Source organism: Chrysemys picta, chromosome 8, assembly GCF_011386835.1.
Source record: "Chrysemys picta bellii isolate R12L10 chromosome 8, ASM1138683v2, whole genome shotgun sequence".
NCBI lineage: Eukaryota > Metazoa > Chordata > Testudines > Emydidae > Chrysemys > Chrysemys picta.
In genome coordinates, this window is record NC_088798.1 from 101,724,954 (window position 1) to 101,744,158 (window position 19,205).

The 19,205-nt window shown below is 38.1% G+C and overlaps 1 protein-coding gene across 7 annotated transcripts in view; it reads right to left on the reverse strand.

Moving 5' to 3' along the window:
- The window catches only part of FAM13B (family with sequence similarity 13 member B), an 81,334-nt gene that overhangs the window by 59,838 nt on the left and 2,291 nt on the right, over positions 1-19,205 (reverse strand). For 5 of the 7 annotated variants that reach the window (XM_042850913.2, XM_005295880.5, XM_042850912.2 and 2 more), the window contains exons 2-4: positions 2,310-2,476; positions 820-1,010; positions 110-322 (exon numbers count right to left, since the gene is read on the reverse strand). In XM_042850913.2, coding sequence (XP_042706847.2) covers positions 110-322; positions 820-976 — 370 coding nt within the window. In that variant the 5' untranslated portion in view covers positions 977-1,010; positions 2,310-2,476. Of the gene's footprint in view, positions 1-109; positions 323-819; positions 1,011-2,309; positions 2,477-15,282; positions 15,811-19,205 lie in introns of those variants that run through there. The other 2 variants (XM_065555050.1, XM_065555051.1) reach the window with 2 other exon arrangements.

Here is a 19,205-nt window from a genome sequence, read left to right on the forward strand (position 1 = left end):
AGAACACTAAAGAAAAATCTTAGAAATCACTTAAACCTCTTGATTTATTGAATGATGCCTTAAAGCCACTTGTTACCACCCAAATCCTATTCAAAATCATTCTCATTACCTTGAGAAAGTTGCATCAAATGAATATGCAAGCTGCCTGGGATCACCGGCTCTGGAAGTTCTTGAAGAAAAAATCTAAGAAGGCTAATAGCTGAGGGTACATCTGCTTCTTTAACCAAGTCCACGTCTTCTCCATTATCATATCTTTTCCGAAGCCACTCCACTGTCTCAGCATTCCCATTGACTTGAAAAAGTCCTTCTTGTTCCAGACCTCCTAAATCAGTAGAAAGTTGCAAAAATAAATTCAGTCCCAACTCTTGTTTTATCTGATGTTTACTACAAATCAATCATTTTTATGAATTACAATTGATAATTGTAGATTCATGATTTAACACATGCATTTTACAAGAAAATGGCAAAGCAAGTTATTTTGTAAAATTTCTCTGAAAACCAAACACCCAAACATGCGTGTACCTTGTTTGAAAGTACAATAGCCAGATAAAACATTCTCCAGCCCAAAAAGATAATTTCCTACAAAGTACTGTACTTGGTTGGGTACCATTTTTTCTAAATACTATGAATTCAATCAAATGTAACTGCAGAAGTAAAGGAGTGAAACACATACAACACGGAAATTAGAAACTAAAAAAAAGTTTGACCCATGAAACCATAATAGTTTCTCAAGGCCAGAATAAAATACAAAAACAGTAATGCTAATTAAAACCAATTAAGATGTGTTCCTCATTTAAAATACAGAGGATAAATACATACCATGTTCCTCAATATAGTTCACAACGTGGCGGACTATGAATGGAACCTCATTGTCTGGTTGCCCTTCTTGCTGCAGCTCATCAAGTGGAATTCCAAATATTTTGTTAGCTAGAACAGAGTTGCAGTTACTCAAGGAAGGGGAGGAGCTCTTCCTCATATCTTTTTGCAGCCAAAAATCAAAGCTGTCTTTTCTGTCAAATGAAAGGAATTAAACTAAGAAAATGTTTACGATGGGACTAGAAGACTAAGAAAATGAGACACTGATATTTTACATACAAGTACATTCATTAGTATTTAAATACTTTCCAATCTCTGTTGGATCACAAGTATGAAACAGTTTCATTAGGATCATTGATCCAAGCACAGTAGAACATACGGAGATTGTTCCTCTTGATCCTTAATTTCTGTAGATATGTTTTAATCAAATCAGATAAATCAGCAGCAAAGCTGGTTGACATTCAGGAAAATTCCAGTTACTGGACAATTATTCAAGTAATGTTCAACTTGCTTTAGATAAAGTCTGATTTTCCCCACCCTATTTCTAACTAAGCTTGTTCATAAGCTTTGGACAATCCACCGCAGAGAATTTTCTGAGTGTATTAAATTGAACTTCCATGCACCAAACCTGATGAAGAAGAACACAGCTGGACGAGACTACCAAAACCTACCAGTATAAAATAGTCTTGTCTAGTTTTGTTCTGTCAACGTAACTATGCAAGATGGAGCTATATGAAAAGCTAAAATCTGGTGTTCTAAAGCTGCAATACCACCAGAATTTCCACGGAATCTGAAGACACCGCAGCCTATGCAACTCAGCTTCCACAAAATGTATTTGCAAAAGGCTTTAATGTTTAAACCAATTTCTAAATAATTTTTTAATGCCTGTCTCGCTCTCAGAATATTTTTACTGAAAATTCCCATGAAAAAGATCTCTCAGGTTGACCAATGACCTAGTGGTAGCATTCTTCCTACCATGCAGAAAACCAGTTGTTGTTTGCTGATCTTTGCTCCACTAGTGATCTAACAGGGATTGAAAATGTTGAGGAGGCAGTGTAATTGAATCCTAAGAAGCAGCTACTGATCCAACTCCTTTAGTTGAGTCATTGACCAATACAGGCACAGAAGGATGGTGTCTTAAAAGAACACTAAAAAGTACTGGGAAAGATGTATATAAAATAGGTGCATACTATTGTTTCAGAGATGCCTCAAAATAAGCTACTTTTGTTATAACAGAGGAAGTTGCCCTCTTCTGGAGAAAGAATAGCAAAAGAAAAAATATGCTTGGTTAGACTCAGGTGGCCACTCAAGTCCCCTTTGGAAAATACTATATGTACAGACTATAATTAAAAGTATGTTTTACATGCAAGTGGATTATCCTTACTTGATGAGTGGATTGTCACACTGCAACGCACCAGGCAGATCAGAATCCACAAACTTTCCTACTTCAATTTTTAAAAAGCAAGACTTAATAGCAGTGTAAGGAAACTTACCTCAGAGTACTTAAACACCCAAGTTTAAAAAATATTTTCTACGCCAGCTGCCCTCACTGACCAAGCATTCTTTTGTCATTTACGGTTGTTTGAGATTATGGCAGAAGATGAGCCGGTAGTTCCTCATTGAAGAAGAGCAGAATTCGATCAGTACTTCAGCAGTTAATCTAAAAATATGAAAAATATTGGAAGGTCCTTAATGTTTTAATTTTTTTAAAATACTTGCAAGTCCAAATATTAGTTTGGAAAGATTCTCAGGCTCAAGATAAAACAAATGTGACTTTTAAGAACCAACTTCATGCTTCCACCAACCTGGCTCACACGCAGCAACACACAACAGATATGCATAATCCAGTTTGTTCACACAGTAGTTAATCGAAGCTTAATCATGTGCTACCTTAATTTTAATAATCAGCACAAGTAACCAGAGACAATATGAATGCAGTGAGCATTACAGATGTGCCAGACACCTCCTAGCTGGAGGACTAAACCTACAAGACGAAGTAAATATGAAAAACAGGATTAGTGAGCACAGACCACCTAGGTACAAGGACAATGCATTGAAAGACATCCAGCCCACTCTGCCCACTGCTTGGAAAAGTGAGGCTTTATACCCATGCTTAGAAAGTTCATCTTTCATATCTGCTTCTGGCTAGTAGTTTTCACGCATTTAAATCTCCACTTCCCTCCACCTTCTAAAAGGGGAAGGCAGTCAACCCTTCTTCCCAACCCCCACCTCTGCTTCTTAGCTGCTGGGGAAAGATCAGGGTCCTCCACTAGTCTACTCCTATAGCCTTCATTTTATGGACCTTTTTTCTTTTAAAGCCAGTCTCCGCTGCTGTTCAGCTTTCCCAAGCAGCAGCTTGACTGCATCATGATTCTTGACAGTGAGCCAACAGGTCTGGATAATTTTACTGTGTTGGTATTTAGCAAAGCAATGAGCAGCAGCAGAGATGCTGGAGCTGTCTAACCTCAGAAACATAAGTTTCAATTTGCAATAAAGTAGATTCTCTAAGGTAGATAGGCTAGGGGAATATTTTTAAATGGAAGCTTAGCACTGCAGAAACTGATGGCTTCAGCACCTTCATTCACCAGGGAAAGTTCCCCACGCACCACTAACGAGCAGATTTTCCAAGCTCTGCACACATCTCCTTATATCACCATGCGAATGTGTGTTTCTGAAAGCCAGCTCAAAAAGTTCCTTTCCACTTTAACTCAAATAATATGAAAATGTTTGAAAAGCAGTCCACTCAACAATGATCCTTTACCAAGTAAGTACTTTATGGACATTTTTAAATGCCAAGTTACACAGGTTAAGAACTTTTTTTTCCCTTAAGAAGTGTTATCCATATAAAGATATTATCACTATATACGTAAATTCATATTAAAGGACTTCTTTAAAGGCACATTTCCCCCCACCCCCAAAGTCATAATGGAATAAACAACAATACATTAGGTGACCATTTGAACCCAATTTTTCACCTTTTTAAGTTATAGGAGTTGCCATGCATTTGCTAAATGAAGAATGTTTACCTTCAGCACAATGTGGTTATTCCTGTTCATGGTAAACTAGTCACAGCTTAGTTCATATGTAATGTGCACAAAAGGCATATTTTGTAAAATGTGGCAACGTTACTGTAATTTTCCCCAAATCAAAAAAAAAAAAAAGCCACTAGCAAAAAAACAATAAAAACCCAGTGAAAAATGTCACTGAATATGAAATGAAACAAAAACCACTATGCAATGCACATTATAAGCATTCCTCAAATATAAAGTACACATTGTCTATAATGAAAAGCTTGCAATTCTATAAGAACACAATTAAGTTCCCAGCCTACTAAATACAGTCTCAGTTTTGTTTTTTCTATCTTCAACCCAGACAGTTTCACCAATTTATTCACTTTTCCAGACCCCAATCCATTATGAAATTTCAACTAGAGCAATCCAAATATGTTAAAAACTATGCTTGATTAATACTGAATTGACTGTCCTCCCCCCATGATTTTTCTTCTAGAACTTTTCCTTTTGTAAAGCTAGATTTGGGGTGGAAGACTGGATCTTTAATACTGAATACACCTCTACCTTGATAGAACGCTGTCCTCGGGAGCCAAAAAATCTTACCGCGTTATAGGTGAAACTGCGTTACATTGAACTTGCTTTGATCCGCTGGAGTGCGCAGCCCTGCCCCCCTGGAGCGCTGCTTTACCGCATTATATCCAAATTCGTGTTATATTGGGTCGCGTTATATCGGGGTAGAGGTGTACTAGTAAAGAAGAAAGGAAACTTCAGATTATGTTCCCACAGCCATGCTTCAGTCTCTTCTTACTGTTCTGGGATTAACCTCTGAAATTGTTAGAGGGTCAGTCATATTACTACATAATGGAAAGGCTCCATAATTTTATGAATCATTTTTAATTCTGTCCTTATGCAGTTCTTAGTAATGAATTAGCTCAAGCCAGATTTCCACCAAGACAGTTACAGTAGTGTCATCCACCTGTAATGTATCAAATCCTTACAAAAACTCTTGATTACTTTTGTAAATTTAGTGGTTGTTTGTAAAATCCCTATTGTTGTGTAAAATGTATGTTTTGATCAAAGTCTTCCTTCTTCTCCATGTAAATTTCAACAGTCATGGTAGATGGATGAAAACATACTGATGTAAAGACACTATCACCTGAGTTCTACCAAATGTAATTGGGGACATGGACTATCAATCCTTTTTCGGTCGACCAACCAAGAAGGTGAGGATAGTTTTGGAAGCAGTTTTAAAATTTCAGCATATTTTAAAGCTGTGTTAGGTGGCATTTCTTTCTCAAAAAAATAAGAAATGAAATGAAGAATCAGGAGTTTCAGATGACTGCATCTGAGAATCTCTCAACTTTTGCATTCCATTTTTGTTGTCCGAGCAAACGACAGTCCTCCTGGTCATAGGTTTCAGAGTGGTAGCCTTGTTAGTCTGTATCAGCAAAAACAATGAGGAGTCTTTGTGGCACCTTAGAGACGGACAAATTTATTTGGGCATAAGCTTTCGTGGGCTGTTCTAGCCCACGAAAGCTTATGCCCAAATAAATTTGTTCATCTCTAAGGTGCCACAAGGACTCCTCATTGTTTCTCCTGGTCATAGTTCTCTCTGAATTCTTAGACAAGATCATCAGCTTAGACAAAATATTCTGCAGTACTCCTTTTCAGGTGTAAAATCAGTAATGTTAAAGTGAGAATGCATTTTCTCCTGTATGGATGAAAACCTTTAGGAATGATCTAGCCATTTCTCCTGTTCAGCCAACCATCTTTGAACGATCAATACTGATTCTTATAGGTTCTTCTTTTTCCTCTATTTTATCACTTGCAGCAGCTAATGGTAATTATGCAAGTTTAAGCAAGTTTGGAAAAATATATCCAGGACAAAACTTAAATCATCTCTTTATATTGCCCATTTTGTGCAACACTGAAAGTGATGTTAGTATAAACCAAGGCTACATTTTTCTCATGTTCAGACCTTTACTTTTAAGTTCTAATCACAATTTTATTTGTCATTTTTTAGGTGGCCAAGACAAACAGAGGTTACTCCTGAATGAAGCTGATAAAGAGTTGCCGAAGGCATGGGAGAGGAACATCCACTACTAGGGTTATGTTCCAATGACGATTACTAAGCTGGCAAAGAAAACTTATCTCAATTTTAGAGCCATCAAAAAGGATCAATATTCTCTGCTACATTTCAATAAACAAAGTTTTATCCAATGTGCCATGTCTTGAAGACTCAGAAGAAATAAGTTTTCTGGTTCTATGAAATGAGCACAAATCCCTTCTGCCTTGCTACTTAGCAACTCTTAAAAACGCTAATATTTTACAGTAAAGTAATGAAAACAGATAACACTGGTCTACAATTTTTGAGAAGTCATCTGCTTCAGAGATAAAATGTGCTATTTGTTATGTATTTTGATGTGCTGAATTCAAATATGACAATTAAAACAAATGATTGGCTACTGTTTCTAAGATATTTAAGTTTTTACATTTTATGTCTATGTATATTGTGTAGATAGTAGTACAGTTTTAATCAAATTGTAAACCTAGGTCTTTTCATGTGTTTATGGTTACTTTACATGATAATATTTCACCTGTCCTGTTTATGTAACACTTTAAAAATCAGCAAAAGGGTTATATAAATAAAATTTATTATGGAACAAAAGGCAAAAAACTATTCTGTACATAGTTTAGTCCTATTCAGTGTCTACTCGGCGCTTCTTGGCTTATCTCTTGTATTCATTAAATGGAGCATCTCTTGTCACTGTCCAGCAATAGTCTGCAAGCATTGATGGGCTCCATTTGCCCTGATAGCATTTCTCCATTGTTGCAATGTCCTGGTGAAATCGCTCACCGTGCTCGTCGCTCACTGCTCCACAGTTGGGTGGAAAAAAAATCTAGATGAGAGTGCAAAAAATGTATCTTTAGTGACATGTTGCAACAAAGGCTTTTGTATGCCTTGAGGAGGTTGTCCACCAACAACCTGTAGTTGTCTGCCTTGTTGTTTCCGAGAAAATTTATTGCCACTAACTGGAAGGCTTTCCATGCCATCTTTTCCTCGCCACGCAGTGCATGGTCAAATGCATCATCTCAAAGAAGTTCACGAATCTGAGGACCAACAAAGACACCTTCCTTTATCTTAGCTTCACTTAACCTTGGAAATTTTCCACGGAGGTACTTGAAAGCTGCTTGTGTTTTGTCAATGGCCTTGACAAAGTTCTTCATCAGACCCAGCTTGATGTGTAAGGGTGGTAACAAAATCTTCCTTGATTCAACAAGTGGTGGATGCTGAACACTTTTCCTCCCAGGCTCCACTGACTGTCGGAGTGGCCAATCTTTCTTGATGTAGTGGGAATCTCTTGCACAACTATCCCATTCACAGAGAAAACAGCAGTACTTTGTGTATCCAGTCTGCAGACCAAGCAAGAGAGCAACAACCTTCAAATCGCCAAAGCTGCCACTGATGTTGGTCATAGTTTATGCACCTCAAAAGTTGTTTCATGTTGTCATAGGTTTCCTTCATATGGACTGCATGACCAACTGGAATTGATGGCAAAACATTGCCATTATGCAGTAAAACAGCTTTAAGGCTCGTCTTTGATGAATCAATGAACAGTCTCCACTCACTTGGATCGTGAACTATGTTGAGGGCTGCCATCGCACCATCGATGTTGTTGCAGGCTACAAGATCACCTTCCATGAAGAAGAATGGGACAAGATCCTTTTGACGGTCACGGAATATGGAAACCCTAACATCACCTGCCAGGAGATTCCACTGCTGTAGTCTGGAGCCCAACAGCTCTGCATTACTCTTGGGTAGTTCCAAATCCCTGACAAGGTCATTCAGTTCACCTTGTGTTATGAGGTGTGGTTCAGAGGAGGAGGATGGGAGAAAATGTGGGTCCTGTGACATTGATGGTTCAGGACCAGAAGTTTCATCCTCTTCCTCGTCTGACTCAAGTGAGAATGATTCTGGTGCATCAGGAACCGGCAGTCCTTCTCCGTGGGGTACTGGGCGTATAGCTGATGGAATGTTTGGATAATGCACAGTCCACTTTTTCTTCTTTGACACACCTTTCCCAACTGGAGGCACCATGCAGAAGTAACAATTGCTGGTATGATCTGTTGGCTCTCTCCAAATCATTGGCACTGCAAAAGGCATAGATTTCTTTTTCCTGTTCAACCACTGGCGAAGATTTGTTGCGCAAGTGTTGCAGCAGATGTGTGGGGCCCACCTCTTGTCCTGATCTCCAATTTTGCAGCCAAAATAAAGGTGATAGGCTTTCTTAACCATAGTGGTTATACTGCGCTTCTGTGATGCAAAAGTCACTTCACCACAAACATAGCAGAAGTTATCTGCACTGTTCACACAAGTACGAGGCATCTCTGCTCACTTTGGCTAAACAGAAATGTGTCCCTCTGCAAAATCAAACACTGACAAATAAGAGAGCACGACACTGTATGATTTCTATAGCTGATATAGGGCAATTTGTTCAGCAGAGTGATGTAAGGTTCATTCTGATTGCATCATCCATGACTTCTAGGAATAACATGATGCAATTCATATCATGTATGACGCAATACCAGCTTCAGATTGCATCATTCATTGTTTTGCCTAAAAAGCAAGTACTGTCCAAACCCAGTCATAGATTTATTCATAGATCCAGTCAAAGATGTATTTTAGTTATTTCTGGTTTAAATTGAGATCCCTTCCCTTTATAACTCACTTATCCTCCGCCATTCCCAAGTCAAGGGTCGTAAATACTGACCCAATAGCATATCTTGAAAACTAGAGCCAATCAACAATTTTAAGCATCATTTTCGTTCTCAGTGACCCAGAATTAGTAAAGTTTGACTACATTTATTTCAGAAGCATTTTGGCTGTAAAGCAGTGTAATTTCTCAAATCTATTCAATTTTCTCATTTCCTACCAAGCATGTTGTGTTGGATAAATCCATAAAAAGATTCGGACTGCAACACCGGTGTTTGTTAATTAAATGCTAGTTACCTGTTTGCAATACTGATCAATAGCTTCCAAGTTTACTTAAGTTACAATCATGAACCATCATCTAGTGCTTTTGACAAAGAAGTCTAAAAATTATCATCAGAAATCTAGCTTTATAGAGAACCATACTATCACATTCTCCGCCCATGTTCCAGGAGATTCTAGCAAATCAAGTCCCCATCAGCTCACAACCCCAGGCACTGCCTTCTCTTTCTCAATCACCACTCCTCTTCCCTTGCAGGCTTCAAGATTCTTATTATGAATAAATTAAGTAATTAGAAATTATCTTGATGTTCTCCTCATTTTCCTTTCAAAGTTTTTTAGAATAGAGTGTTTCAGTGTTAAATTTTCAAGTATGTTAAATTTATGAATCATGTATGTCTACTTTCATAGCACCTAGGAGCCCCAGACCAGCACCTCAATATACTAGGTGATGTACAAACACAGAAAACAGATAGTCCTGGCCCAAAGAGCTTAAAATGTAAGACGAGACACAACAGATGGACAGACAGACAGCGGAGTACAATGAGACAATACACTCATATCTCACAAACCTAATCTGGCCCAACTGATATATTTATGTAGTCCACATGATATTCCGGCTCTTTAGAAACTAAGTTTTCCTTTAAAACAAAAACAAACAAACAAAAATCTAACCTTCATGATTGTGAAGAAAAAACTTTCCAAAGTGAACAGAGAATAATCCAAGGTTCCCAAACTGGACTACATGTACCACCAGTGATGTAAGCTTGTTGCAAGTGCTATGCTAAAAGCTCTTTTAAAAAAAAATCAAAAAATCTTTCCATTTCAAAAGAACAGTTGTCGCATGCACTGCAGCATGCCAGAAAATGCCTGTGAAGCAAAATGCACTCTCTCCTGGCCACTTTAGGCCATAATGAACAACACTTGCAGTGTGTTATGCACGGCGGCAGCGCAGATGGGTGCTGTACTCTCAAGAGGCACACAGATGGCAGGCTTTCTGCTAGGCCTAGCTTTCACTTTCCATCCAGCTGCATAGTTCAAGATACTGAGGTGAACTCCCAAAGTTCCATATCACGCCATCGGAAACAATCAACGGCTGCAAGCCCAGTTCAAAGTGGCTGAAAAAGGCCTGGTTGCAGGCAGCCCCGAGATCAAAGGGCCCCCATACAGGAAGCTGCTGCAGAGCAGCACTACAGAGGCACTACAGAGGCTGCAGCCTGGCCCCCGCAGGGCTGGGAGACAAGGGAATTCCCCATGCACACCCCCTATCTCCACAGTGAAGCTGGGGCAGGGGGTGTCACAGTGAATAAAAATGTGGTGACAGAACTAAGGAGACACACCTGGTTCTTCAAGCAGCAGAGCGGCTGGCTGGCTGCAATTTGAGTCTCTTCCCAGGAGGAAAAAGAACGAGGAGTCCTTGTGGCACCTTAGAGACTAACCAATTTATTTGGGCATAAGCTTTCGTGGGCTAAAACCCACTTCATCGGATGCATACAGTGGAAAATACAGTAGGAATACACACACACATACACACCGTGAAAAAATGGGGGTTGCCATACCAACTCTAATGAGTCTAATCAATTAAGGTGGGCTATTATCTGCAGGAGAAAACTTTTTTTAGTGATAATCAGGATGGCTCATTTCAAACAGAAGCTGTGAGTAACAGTAGGGGGAAAATTAGCATGGGGAAATAGTTTTTAGTTTGTGTAATGACCCATCCACTCCCAGTCTTTATTCAAGCTTAATTTAACGGTGTCCCGTTTGCAAATTAATTCTGGTTCTGCAGTTTCTCATTGGAATCTGGTTTTGAAGTTTTTTTGTTGAAGAATTGCAACTTTTAGGTCTGTAATTGAGTGTCCAGATAGATTCAAGTGTTCTCCGACTGGTTTTTTGAATGTTATAATTCTGGACATCTGATTTGTGTCCATTTATTCTTTTCCGTAGAGACTGTCCGGTTTGGCCAATGTACCTGGCAGAGGGACATTGCTGGCATATATCGCATTGGTAAATGTGCAGGTGAATGAGCCCCTGATGGTGTGGCTGATGTGATTAGGTCCTATGATGGTGTCCCTTGAAAACATATGTGGACAGAGTTGGCAATGGGCTTTGTTGCAAGGATAGGTTCCTGGGTTAGTGTTTTTGTTGTGTGGTTGCTGGTGAGTATTTGCTTCAGGTTGGGGGGCTGTCTGTAAGGGAGGACTGGCCTGTCTCCCAAGATCTGTGAGAGTGAGGGATCGTCCTTCAGGATAGGTTGTAGATCCTTGATGATGCACTGGGGAGGTTTTAGTTGGGGACTGAAGGTGACGGCTAGTGGCGTTCTGGTGCTTTCTTTGTTGGGCCTGTTCTATAGTAGGTGACTTCTGGGTACTCTTCTGGCTCTGTCAAATCTGTTTCTTCACTTCAGCAGGTGGGTATTGTAGTTTTAAGAATGCTTGATAGAGATCTTGTAGGTGTTTGTCTCTGTCTGAGGGATTGGAGCAAATGCGGTTGTATCTTAGAGCTTGGCTGTAGACCAGGGGTTCTCAAACTGGGGGTTGGGACCCCTGAGGGGGTCGTGAGGTTATTACATGGGGGGGGGTCCATGAACTGTCAGCCTCGACCACAACCCCTGCTTTGACTCCAGCATTTATAATGTTGTTAAATATACAAAAAAGTGTTTTTAATTTACATGGGGGCTGGGGTCGCACTCAGAGGCTTGCAATGTGAAAGGGGTCACCAGTACAAAAGTTTGAGAACCACTGCTGTAGACAATGGATCGTGTGATGTGGTCTGGATGAAAGCTGGAAGTATGTAGGTAAGTATAACGGTCAGAAGGTTTCCAGTATAGGGTGGTGTTTATGTGACTATCGCTTATTAGCACTGTAGTGTCCAGGAAGAGGATCTCTTGTGTGGACTGGTCCAGGCTAAGGTTGATGGTGGGATGGAAATTGTTGAAATCATGGTGGAATTCCTCAAGGGCTTCTTTTCTATGGGTCCAGATGAAGATGTCATCAATGTAGCGCAAGTAGAGTAAGGGTGTTAAGGGACAAGAACGAAGTCAGCCATAAAAATGTTGGCATACTGTGGGGCCATGCGGTGCCATAGCAGTGCCGCTGACTTGAAAGTATATATTGTCCCCAAATGTGAAATAGTTATGGGTAAGGACAAAGTCACAAAGTTCAGCCACCAGGTTTACCATGACATTATTGGGGATACTGTTCCTGATGGCTTGTAGTCCCATTTTTTCATGCTCTCCGTATATATCTTCCTACTGTATTTTCCACTGCATGCATCTGATGAAGTGGGTTTTAGCCCACGAAAGCTTATGCCCAAATAAATTTGTTAGTCTTTAAGGTGCCACAAGTAGTCCTCGTTCTTTTTGTGGCTACAGACTAACACGGCTACCACTCTGAAACCTGTTCCCAGAAGGAGGAGCCCCTGTGTAGTTTTCCTAGCAGTACAGACATCCAGGACAGGAACTGATGGGCAGCAAGAGACCACCTGGAGTGGAGCTGCCTTATGCCCAAGTAAAGTCCCCCACTTTCAGCAGAGTCCCCACTCCCCCAAAGGCCCACTGGCCCTTTTACAAACACACCCCATCCCCACATTTAATGGCACTTCCTCCTTCCCCCTCTCCCCCGAGCTACTCAAAATGTTTTGTATTTTTCTTTATTTAAATTTTGTAAAACAGGAAGCGAAGTGAACTTTGGTTTGTGTTCAACAATGATCTAGATAAGGAGTAGTAACTTCAAATTTAAAATTAGCCAAGTTAAAAAAAATCAAGCTACGAATGCAGTTCAGCTACATACCAAGATATATCAAGATGTCATCTATGACATTTGTTTCTTGTAATTTGAATAATACAAAAGACAAATAATTATGTCTGCCTCATTGTGTTTCTTTTTGATGCACTGTCTAAAAACCAGAGATGTTTAAAAAAGGACTTTATAATCAAACATTTTATAGTAAAATAAATTCCTAAGGAAGCCTAAAGTCTGGAAATACATAGAATAAGTCTGTGAAGTCCTAAAGTAAATGTGCACTAAAAAGAGAAGTTTGCTTGTCATACCTTCAAACATCTTTTTTATTAAGAAGATGGTACATGAAGCAATAACTTTTGGGAACCACCAGAATAAGTTAATGCAATATTGCCTTTTTGAATATGTGGACAACCTGAAACAACAATCCAGAAGTGTTAACTCCCTTGCCCTCCATTGATTATATCAGGGCGTTGACCCCAAAGCCTAAAAATTACGCTTTAAATGCCTGTATTATTTAATTCCCAATCATTTTCACAGTTCAGATGGAGAAGGGAGAAATTAGGAGTTGAAGGGAAGAAAGATAAAGATGAAGGGAAAAAAGTAGCTGTGATCCTAAAGATGAAACACATTTCCCGTTAAGGGATGCCAAGGGACAAGATACTGAACAAACCAGTAACGAAAAATGTAGTTACCACACAAATTTCACCCTTGATTTTTGGGCAAACGTCCCACTGACACTAGAAAGAGTGCCACTGTGGATTAGGAACCAATAGTACCCTGACATTTTCACCTCATCCCATATATTAGAATTAAAATGGAATTACGTCCTCTTCAAAAAGGGTAAATGCAAATACTTCAGCATGACAATAAAAACCTGTTAGGCTGTGTTTTAGTGAAAAAACAAATGTGGGGTTTTCTCCAAATCCAGAATACTTTCTATATTGTGAGGATAGGTTTTATATAAATCACCCAAAAATGCTAAAGTTTCACTTAATCATATAAAATAGAAAGATTCATCCTCACATGACCAAGTATTACAGAATATTACAGTATTAGAGAGATGAAAAAACAGTAAGTCACATTAAATATATCAGCTACAATATCATATCAGTTACACATTAGGGTGAAAGTGTGTGTTTCATTCTGTACTTTGAACTTCTTGACTTTTATCTATTGGTATGCTATATTCCTTTTATGGTGAATGAATACTTCACAATGTCGGCTAGGGAAACAGCATTACAAGCCTTGGTTTTTGTAATCTTAATGGTATTTGCTTATCTTGGCAAGAGAATTACAAGTATTCCACACCCACCAATGAAATAATGCTTTTTAAATGAACTTCAAGTGCATAAAAAGGTAAGAACATTTTATTGTTGATTCTGTGTTTGAGAACTGAATAATAAGTTATGTTACTTACTGAACTTTTTAAAGCATTTTGAGATCTAAAGATGAAAAGCGCTATATAAGAGCGGATAGTATATTGTACCTATTTCCTATTTGCAGTTTATGACACAACACCAGTAGATACTAGTGTAAAACTGAGTTAACAGGTCTCCAATTAAAAGGCTTGTGTTCAATTATAGTTTTAGATCTAACCGTTTGGTCTATTTAAGAACTGATTTATTAAATTTGTGATGATCTGAGACAAGCAGTGGTACAAAGTCTAATGTGTAGGTTCGTGAGACGATTTTTATAGCTTAGTCAGAAATGACTGCCTTATCAAAAAGATACTAACATTTCATTTCTCGCTCTGTCCCTAACCTGATGATTATTTAACTCACATGTTCCTTATCTAACCAGTTAACTGAAATACATTGGCTGTAAGGAAACAAGCCTCAGCAATTTTGTACATCATCAAAAGAGCTAGAAATATCCACACTGCTTGTTCTTTCATTATAAACTTAGTATCAATATATACACAAGACTAGATTTCTACTGAATGACCCCAAACACCAGATTACGCTGCCATCAGTTTTTCCTGCATAACCAGACAGCCTCAGAAAGTACTTAAGCCTTCTAGTATTATAACAAAACAAATATAAACACAGAATATTTTGTTAGAATGATGTACTTGTCAGAAATAAAAATTGCATTCCCATAGTGACTCTTAGAATAAGCCAAATTGGCACTTCTGTCAGTATAGGGAAGAAATGTAATGGAACAATTGCATCGCAACCACAAACAACCAGTTTTTTAAACCACATATTAATAAAAGTATTATGTAATACTTGTTTGGAATTAATTTTTAAAACAGTAGACAAAAAACAGACTAATGATGGTGAGTGTTTCTATATGTATTTTCTTCTCTTTACAATTCAGTCTACAGTCATTTGATTTTCAGAGGAAGAATCCGTATTACATTTTCTTCACAAATCAAACAAAAACAGGTCTTATTCAACACTGCCATAACCTCTAGTGGCTATCATTAAAGGTAAGCACTGCTTATAGTAATTACACTCAAAATTTAGAAAAATGTACCAGTCTTATCTCAAATACTTATTGTACAGTTGTATATTCTATTTGTAAACTTAATAAAAAACTAAACCAATACCAACAGATTTGATTTAAACGTAAGCACTAGGTTGCAATTTTACAATCATTTCACAAAGAATACACCGATGAAACACTGCAATCTGTTAAAGACTAGTCCAAGCACCACTAAAAATCAATCATTCTGTGAAAATATGCTCACTAATATATTAAAGACATCATTTTATTCACTTACTAGCTCAAATCCAGGGGAATTTTAACAGCATATCTCAGCAACTTAAAAACAAGATTCCTAAGTAATTTTAGTTTTTCAATAAAAATGAATTAAACCACCAGAAAACAAAAGTGGAGGTTTCTTGCTTTCTGCTTTACACACATCACTAAACACTGCCAGATTCTCCCTCAGCTGCTGCCAATGCTCATGTGCAGAAATGTAAAGAAACTTCCTGCTAGCACAGATCACATCTCATTCCTAACAGCCACTAGTTAATAAATAAAAAGCCTTTTGTATCTTGTGTAGGAGCTAATTATGTTTGTCTTACTTGCCCTACAATAATGAAAAACAGCACTCCATAAAAAAAGCACCTGTACTTACCACCCCCATCAGATAATACAAACCTAATAAATGTAATGGCATTATAAAAAACGCACAATTGAGTAACTAATATATTAACAGAAAGAAAATATCAGTAGAGCTATGCAATTAAAGAGATTCACATTCTGTAAACAAGACTGTTAATCAATTTTTGTAACTGCTACAGACTGATTCCTGTTCAGAAATCAAGTTATTTCACATAGCTTCCCCCACCCCAAAAAGGCAAATAATGCAAGTACATAATGCACTTATAACTATAAATAATGTTATCCCATTATAGAGATTTGTCTCTATTTCCCCCCCTCTCAGTAGGGGAACAAAAACACATGAGGACTCAATGCTTCACAGTGCTTGGTCCACTTGCGACAGGCAGACTGCCTCTATTATGGTGATGACCATTTGAAACAAAAAGGTGGTCCTACAGTCCCAGAAAGTTTTGAACGTGCATGCATGCACTGTTCATACAGAATTCCATTCCACAGCTATTTGAGCTGCTGCAAAGGAACGAACAACTGCCAATGAGCCTTGTGGTTCAGCATTTCTTAATGCAACTTCAACCACAACCAAATTTACAAAAATCACTAAAACTGAAAGGGTAAAAAATACACAGGATGACATAATCAAACTGAAAGCGACCTGGAAAGATTAGAGCAGTGAGGGTCTTAGGCAATGACAGACTGGATACTCATTAAATATAAAGTCCTACACCCAAGCAAGAAAAAAAAGCAGATAGAGTATAGGAAGTGGGGCAGAAGGGGAAACAAACCAGCTGCCACTCCAATCACAATACATTTAGCTTTATTTTGTCCAAGTATTACATTATGTAATCAAACACGCATGCAGTAAAGTTTTAATTAATACACTGCAGGGAAAGGTGGAATGGAAAGGGAATCTGTCTGAGCAGAGAAGCTTGTAGGATATAATGAACACTGTTAAAATCTTTACAATTGCTGTTTGCAAGTAATTAACCTGACCAACACATTCTTATATTTAATAGAATTAAATGGGGCTCTGATTAGGCCACCTGCCCATGTATAGTTTGCAGGAGCAGGGCCATAAACTTTACTGTAGTGACAAGAATTTAAATGTGATGCAATAATTATAGTTTAAATTAAATTTTTCTCCCTTCCAACACATATTCTGTACTTAAGACAAATACCCAGAATACCCAAAGAAGAGACTAGAAGGACCTTTATGCATACACAGGTGAGGAATCATAAATTAAAGAGAGAATAGCTATTAATTACCATATCACAATAATGCTCCTTATTTGGCTACAGCCAGAAAGCAGACCTAGATACATCTACAAAATACTGCACACTTCTAGCATTACACTGCTCCTCCCACACACTTAAAATAAAGGATGTACTCATTGTACCCAGGTTCTAATGCATTTATCTCTTTATGAAACTGATATGACATACAGTATTGTAGAAACTATATTCTAACTGCACTCCAAAGAAAATATATAATAGAAGTTGCACTGAAATATAAATCTGTGATTTGATCTCTATGTATTCTCAGAGCAGTGTGAAAGTCTGTTCAACTCAGATTCAGTTACCAACAATAGATCAAGAATATATTCCAGAAATCAAAACTAATCCCTAACTCTACCAAGGAATACACTATACCATTCTTTTTAAAGAAAATGTGTTGAAATGTGCAGAAAGACATGTTCAGTAAGAAACAGGCACAAAAAGGGGTTGCAAAAGGTTAGCTAGCTTCTCACAAAGTGAAATAATACTTAGATTCTAGGTTGGATTCCAACTTCAGCATGAAAAATTACAAACACAGATTATTCAGCAGATCACTATTAGAACAGCATACAAAAAAACCAACCCCCACCATATCCCGTCACATTCCTCAATATATATATATATATAAATAAATGAACAAACATGCGAGCAGAGGGGAATATCAATTGTTCAAAGACTTGCATAAGCATTAAATAAAATAAGTTTCTAAAGAACAGCATCTATCCCTAGAGTGGCCAGCAAAAACATAACTGATTCTAAAATGGTACGCCCATTTTTTCTGTTATCATCACTTTCCTTCCTCACAATCCAAACATTTAGCAGCCTTGCAAGAAATAATTTCTCTCACCCTCCAATAGTGAGTTACTAATTATTTCTTTTAGCCAGGTGTTTAGCCAGCAGCAAAGGTTATTTGGCGTTACGTGTAGAATTTAATTCTGTACGGATTTCTCTTCTTCACATCCACAGCTTCCTTTTCAGAAAAAGGATTACCAGACTCACTCCCCTTTCACACCTTCAATTTTGAAAAATTCTATCCACCCACAGCGTGGGAGTTTGCGCTGCCCTTTCAATGAGGCTCAGACGGAGGCTTGTGACCCAAAGGTAGCTCTTCAAAAGGTTGTGTATTCAAAGAGGAATGAACTCCCAAAGGAACTAAGGATCACCAAGCCTTCCCACCTTCTGTTCCAAGTGCAAGGTATACTTCTGCCACTTTGTTTTCTATAAGAAACACAAACTCTACTCATTCACTTGTCCAGGATATGTAAAACTTTATTTCATGAGACGATAAAATGTGTTACTTCTATTCTTGCAATCGTGTCAAGATTGGAGGAACAGATTTTGTGTCTGTTCTAATGAATTTTCATTATTTTTTCTAAATTGCCTTAAAAGAGAGGTGTGAAGCTTAGATTTTCAGGAAAGTCATTTACACAAATCACTTTTTGCCTGACTAGTACAGCTTGCACGGATGTTAAAGACATGAAGAATCCCCATTTAAATTTCAAATGTCTGTTTTTGGCAGGATGGATAGCTTATCTTTTCAGTACTTCCACTGTGAAATGTAGTTTTTTAAAATTTCTGTTTCTACCATTGTTGCACAGCCCAGAGCATTGAGGGGGACAAAAATCCTTATGCAGACGAAATTTTTAAGTCAGGATGAACCCTGGATTTTTCCATTTAACATTGACTATTACAGTGTAAAACTAGGGAGTGGTTTATACTGCATGTTCTCTGATGCAATGGTTGTGTCAGAATTTACTAAAATCTGCTGCAGAATTCTCCAATAACTTGAGTTTTTTTAATAAGCCATATTTCAAATATATGTCTTGCACTATTTCACTATACATCAGAAATAGCAGAAGATCTTGGAAAACAAAACATATCAGTTGCACCATTCATGCTTATAAGCAGGCAAGCCAGCACAAGTTATCTCAGTGCTCCTGGGCATCATGCCACTGACCTTCCTCTCAGAACTATGCATCTCAAAAGGTACAAATGACACTTATTTTCAGCATTATTCTAAATAAAACTTGTTTAAGCAGATTACGGATTCGATATCACCAAAACTTCTTAACGGAAGTCTTCAGATGTCTTTAAAAAATCTGAGACTTTGCCTAATGCCTTTTGTTTTGGAAAGGCTGCCAAGATTGGTAGGTACAAAATCCAGAGGGCTTCAGATCCTGGGTTTTAGTTTATTTTAAAATTATCTCCCCTGCCAGACACCAGAAAACTATTCAGACCATGCTCCATTTATTGCTATTCCTAAAAAAGACTAAGCAAACTTTCCAGAGACGGGTAAGGAAGACACAT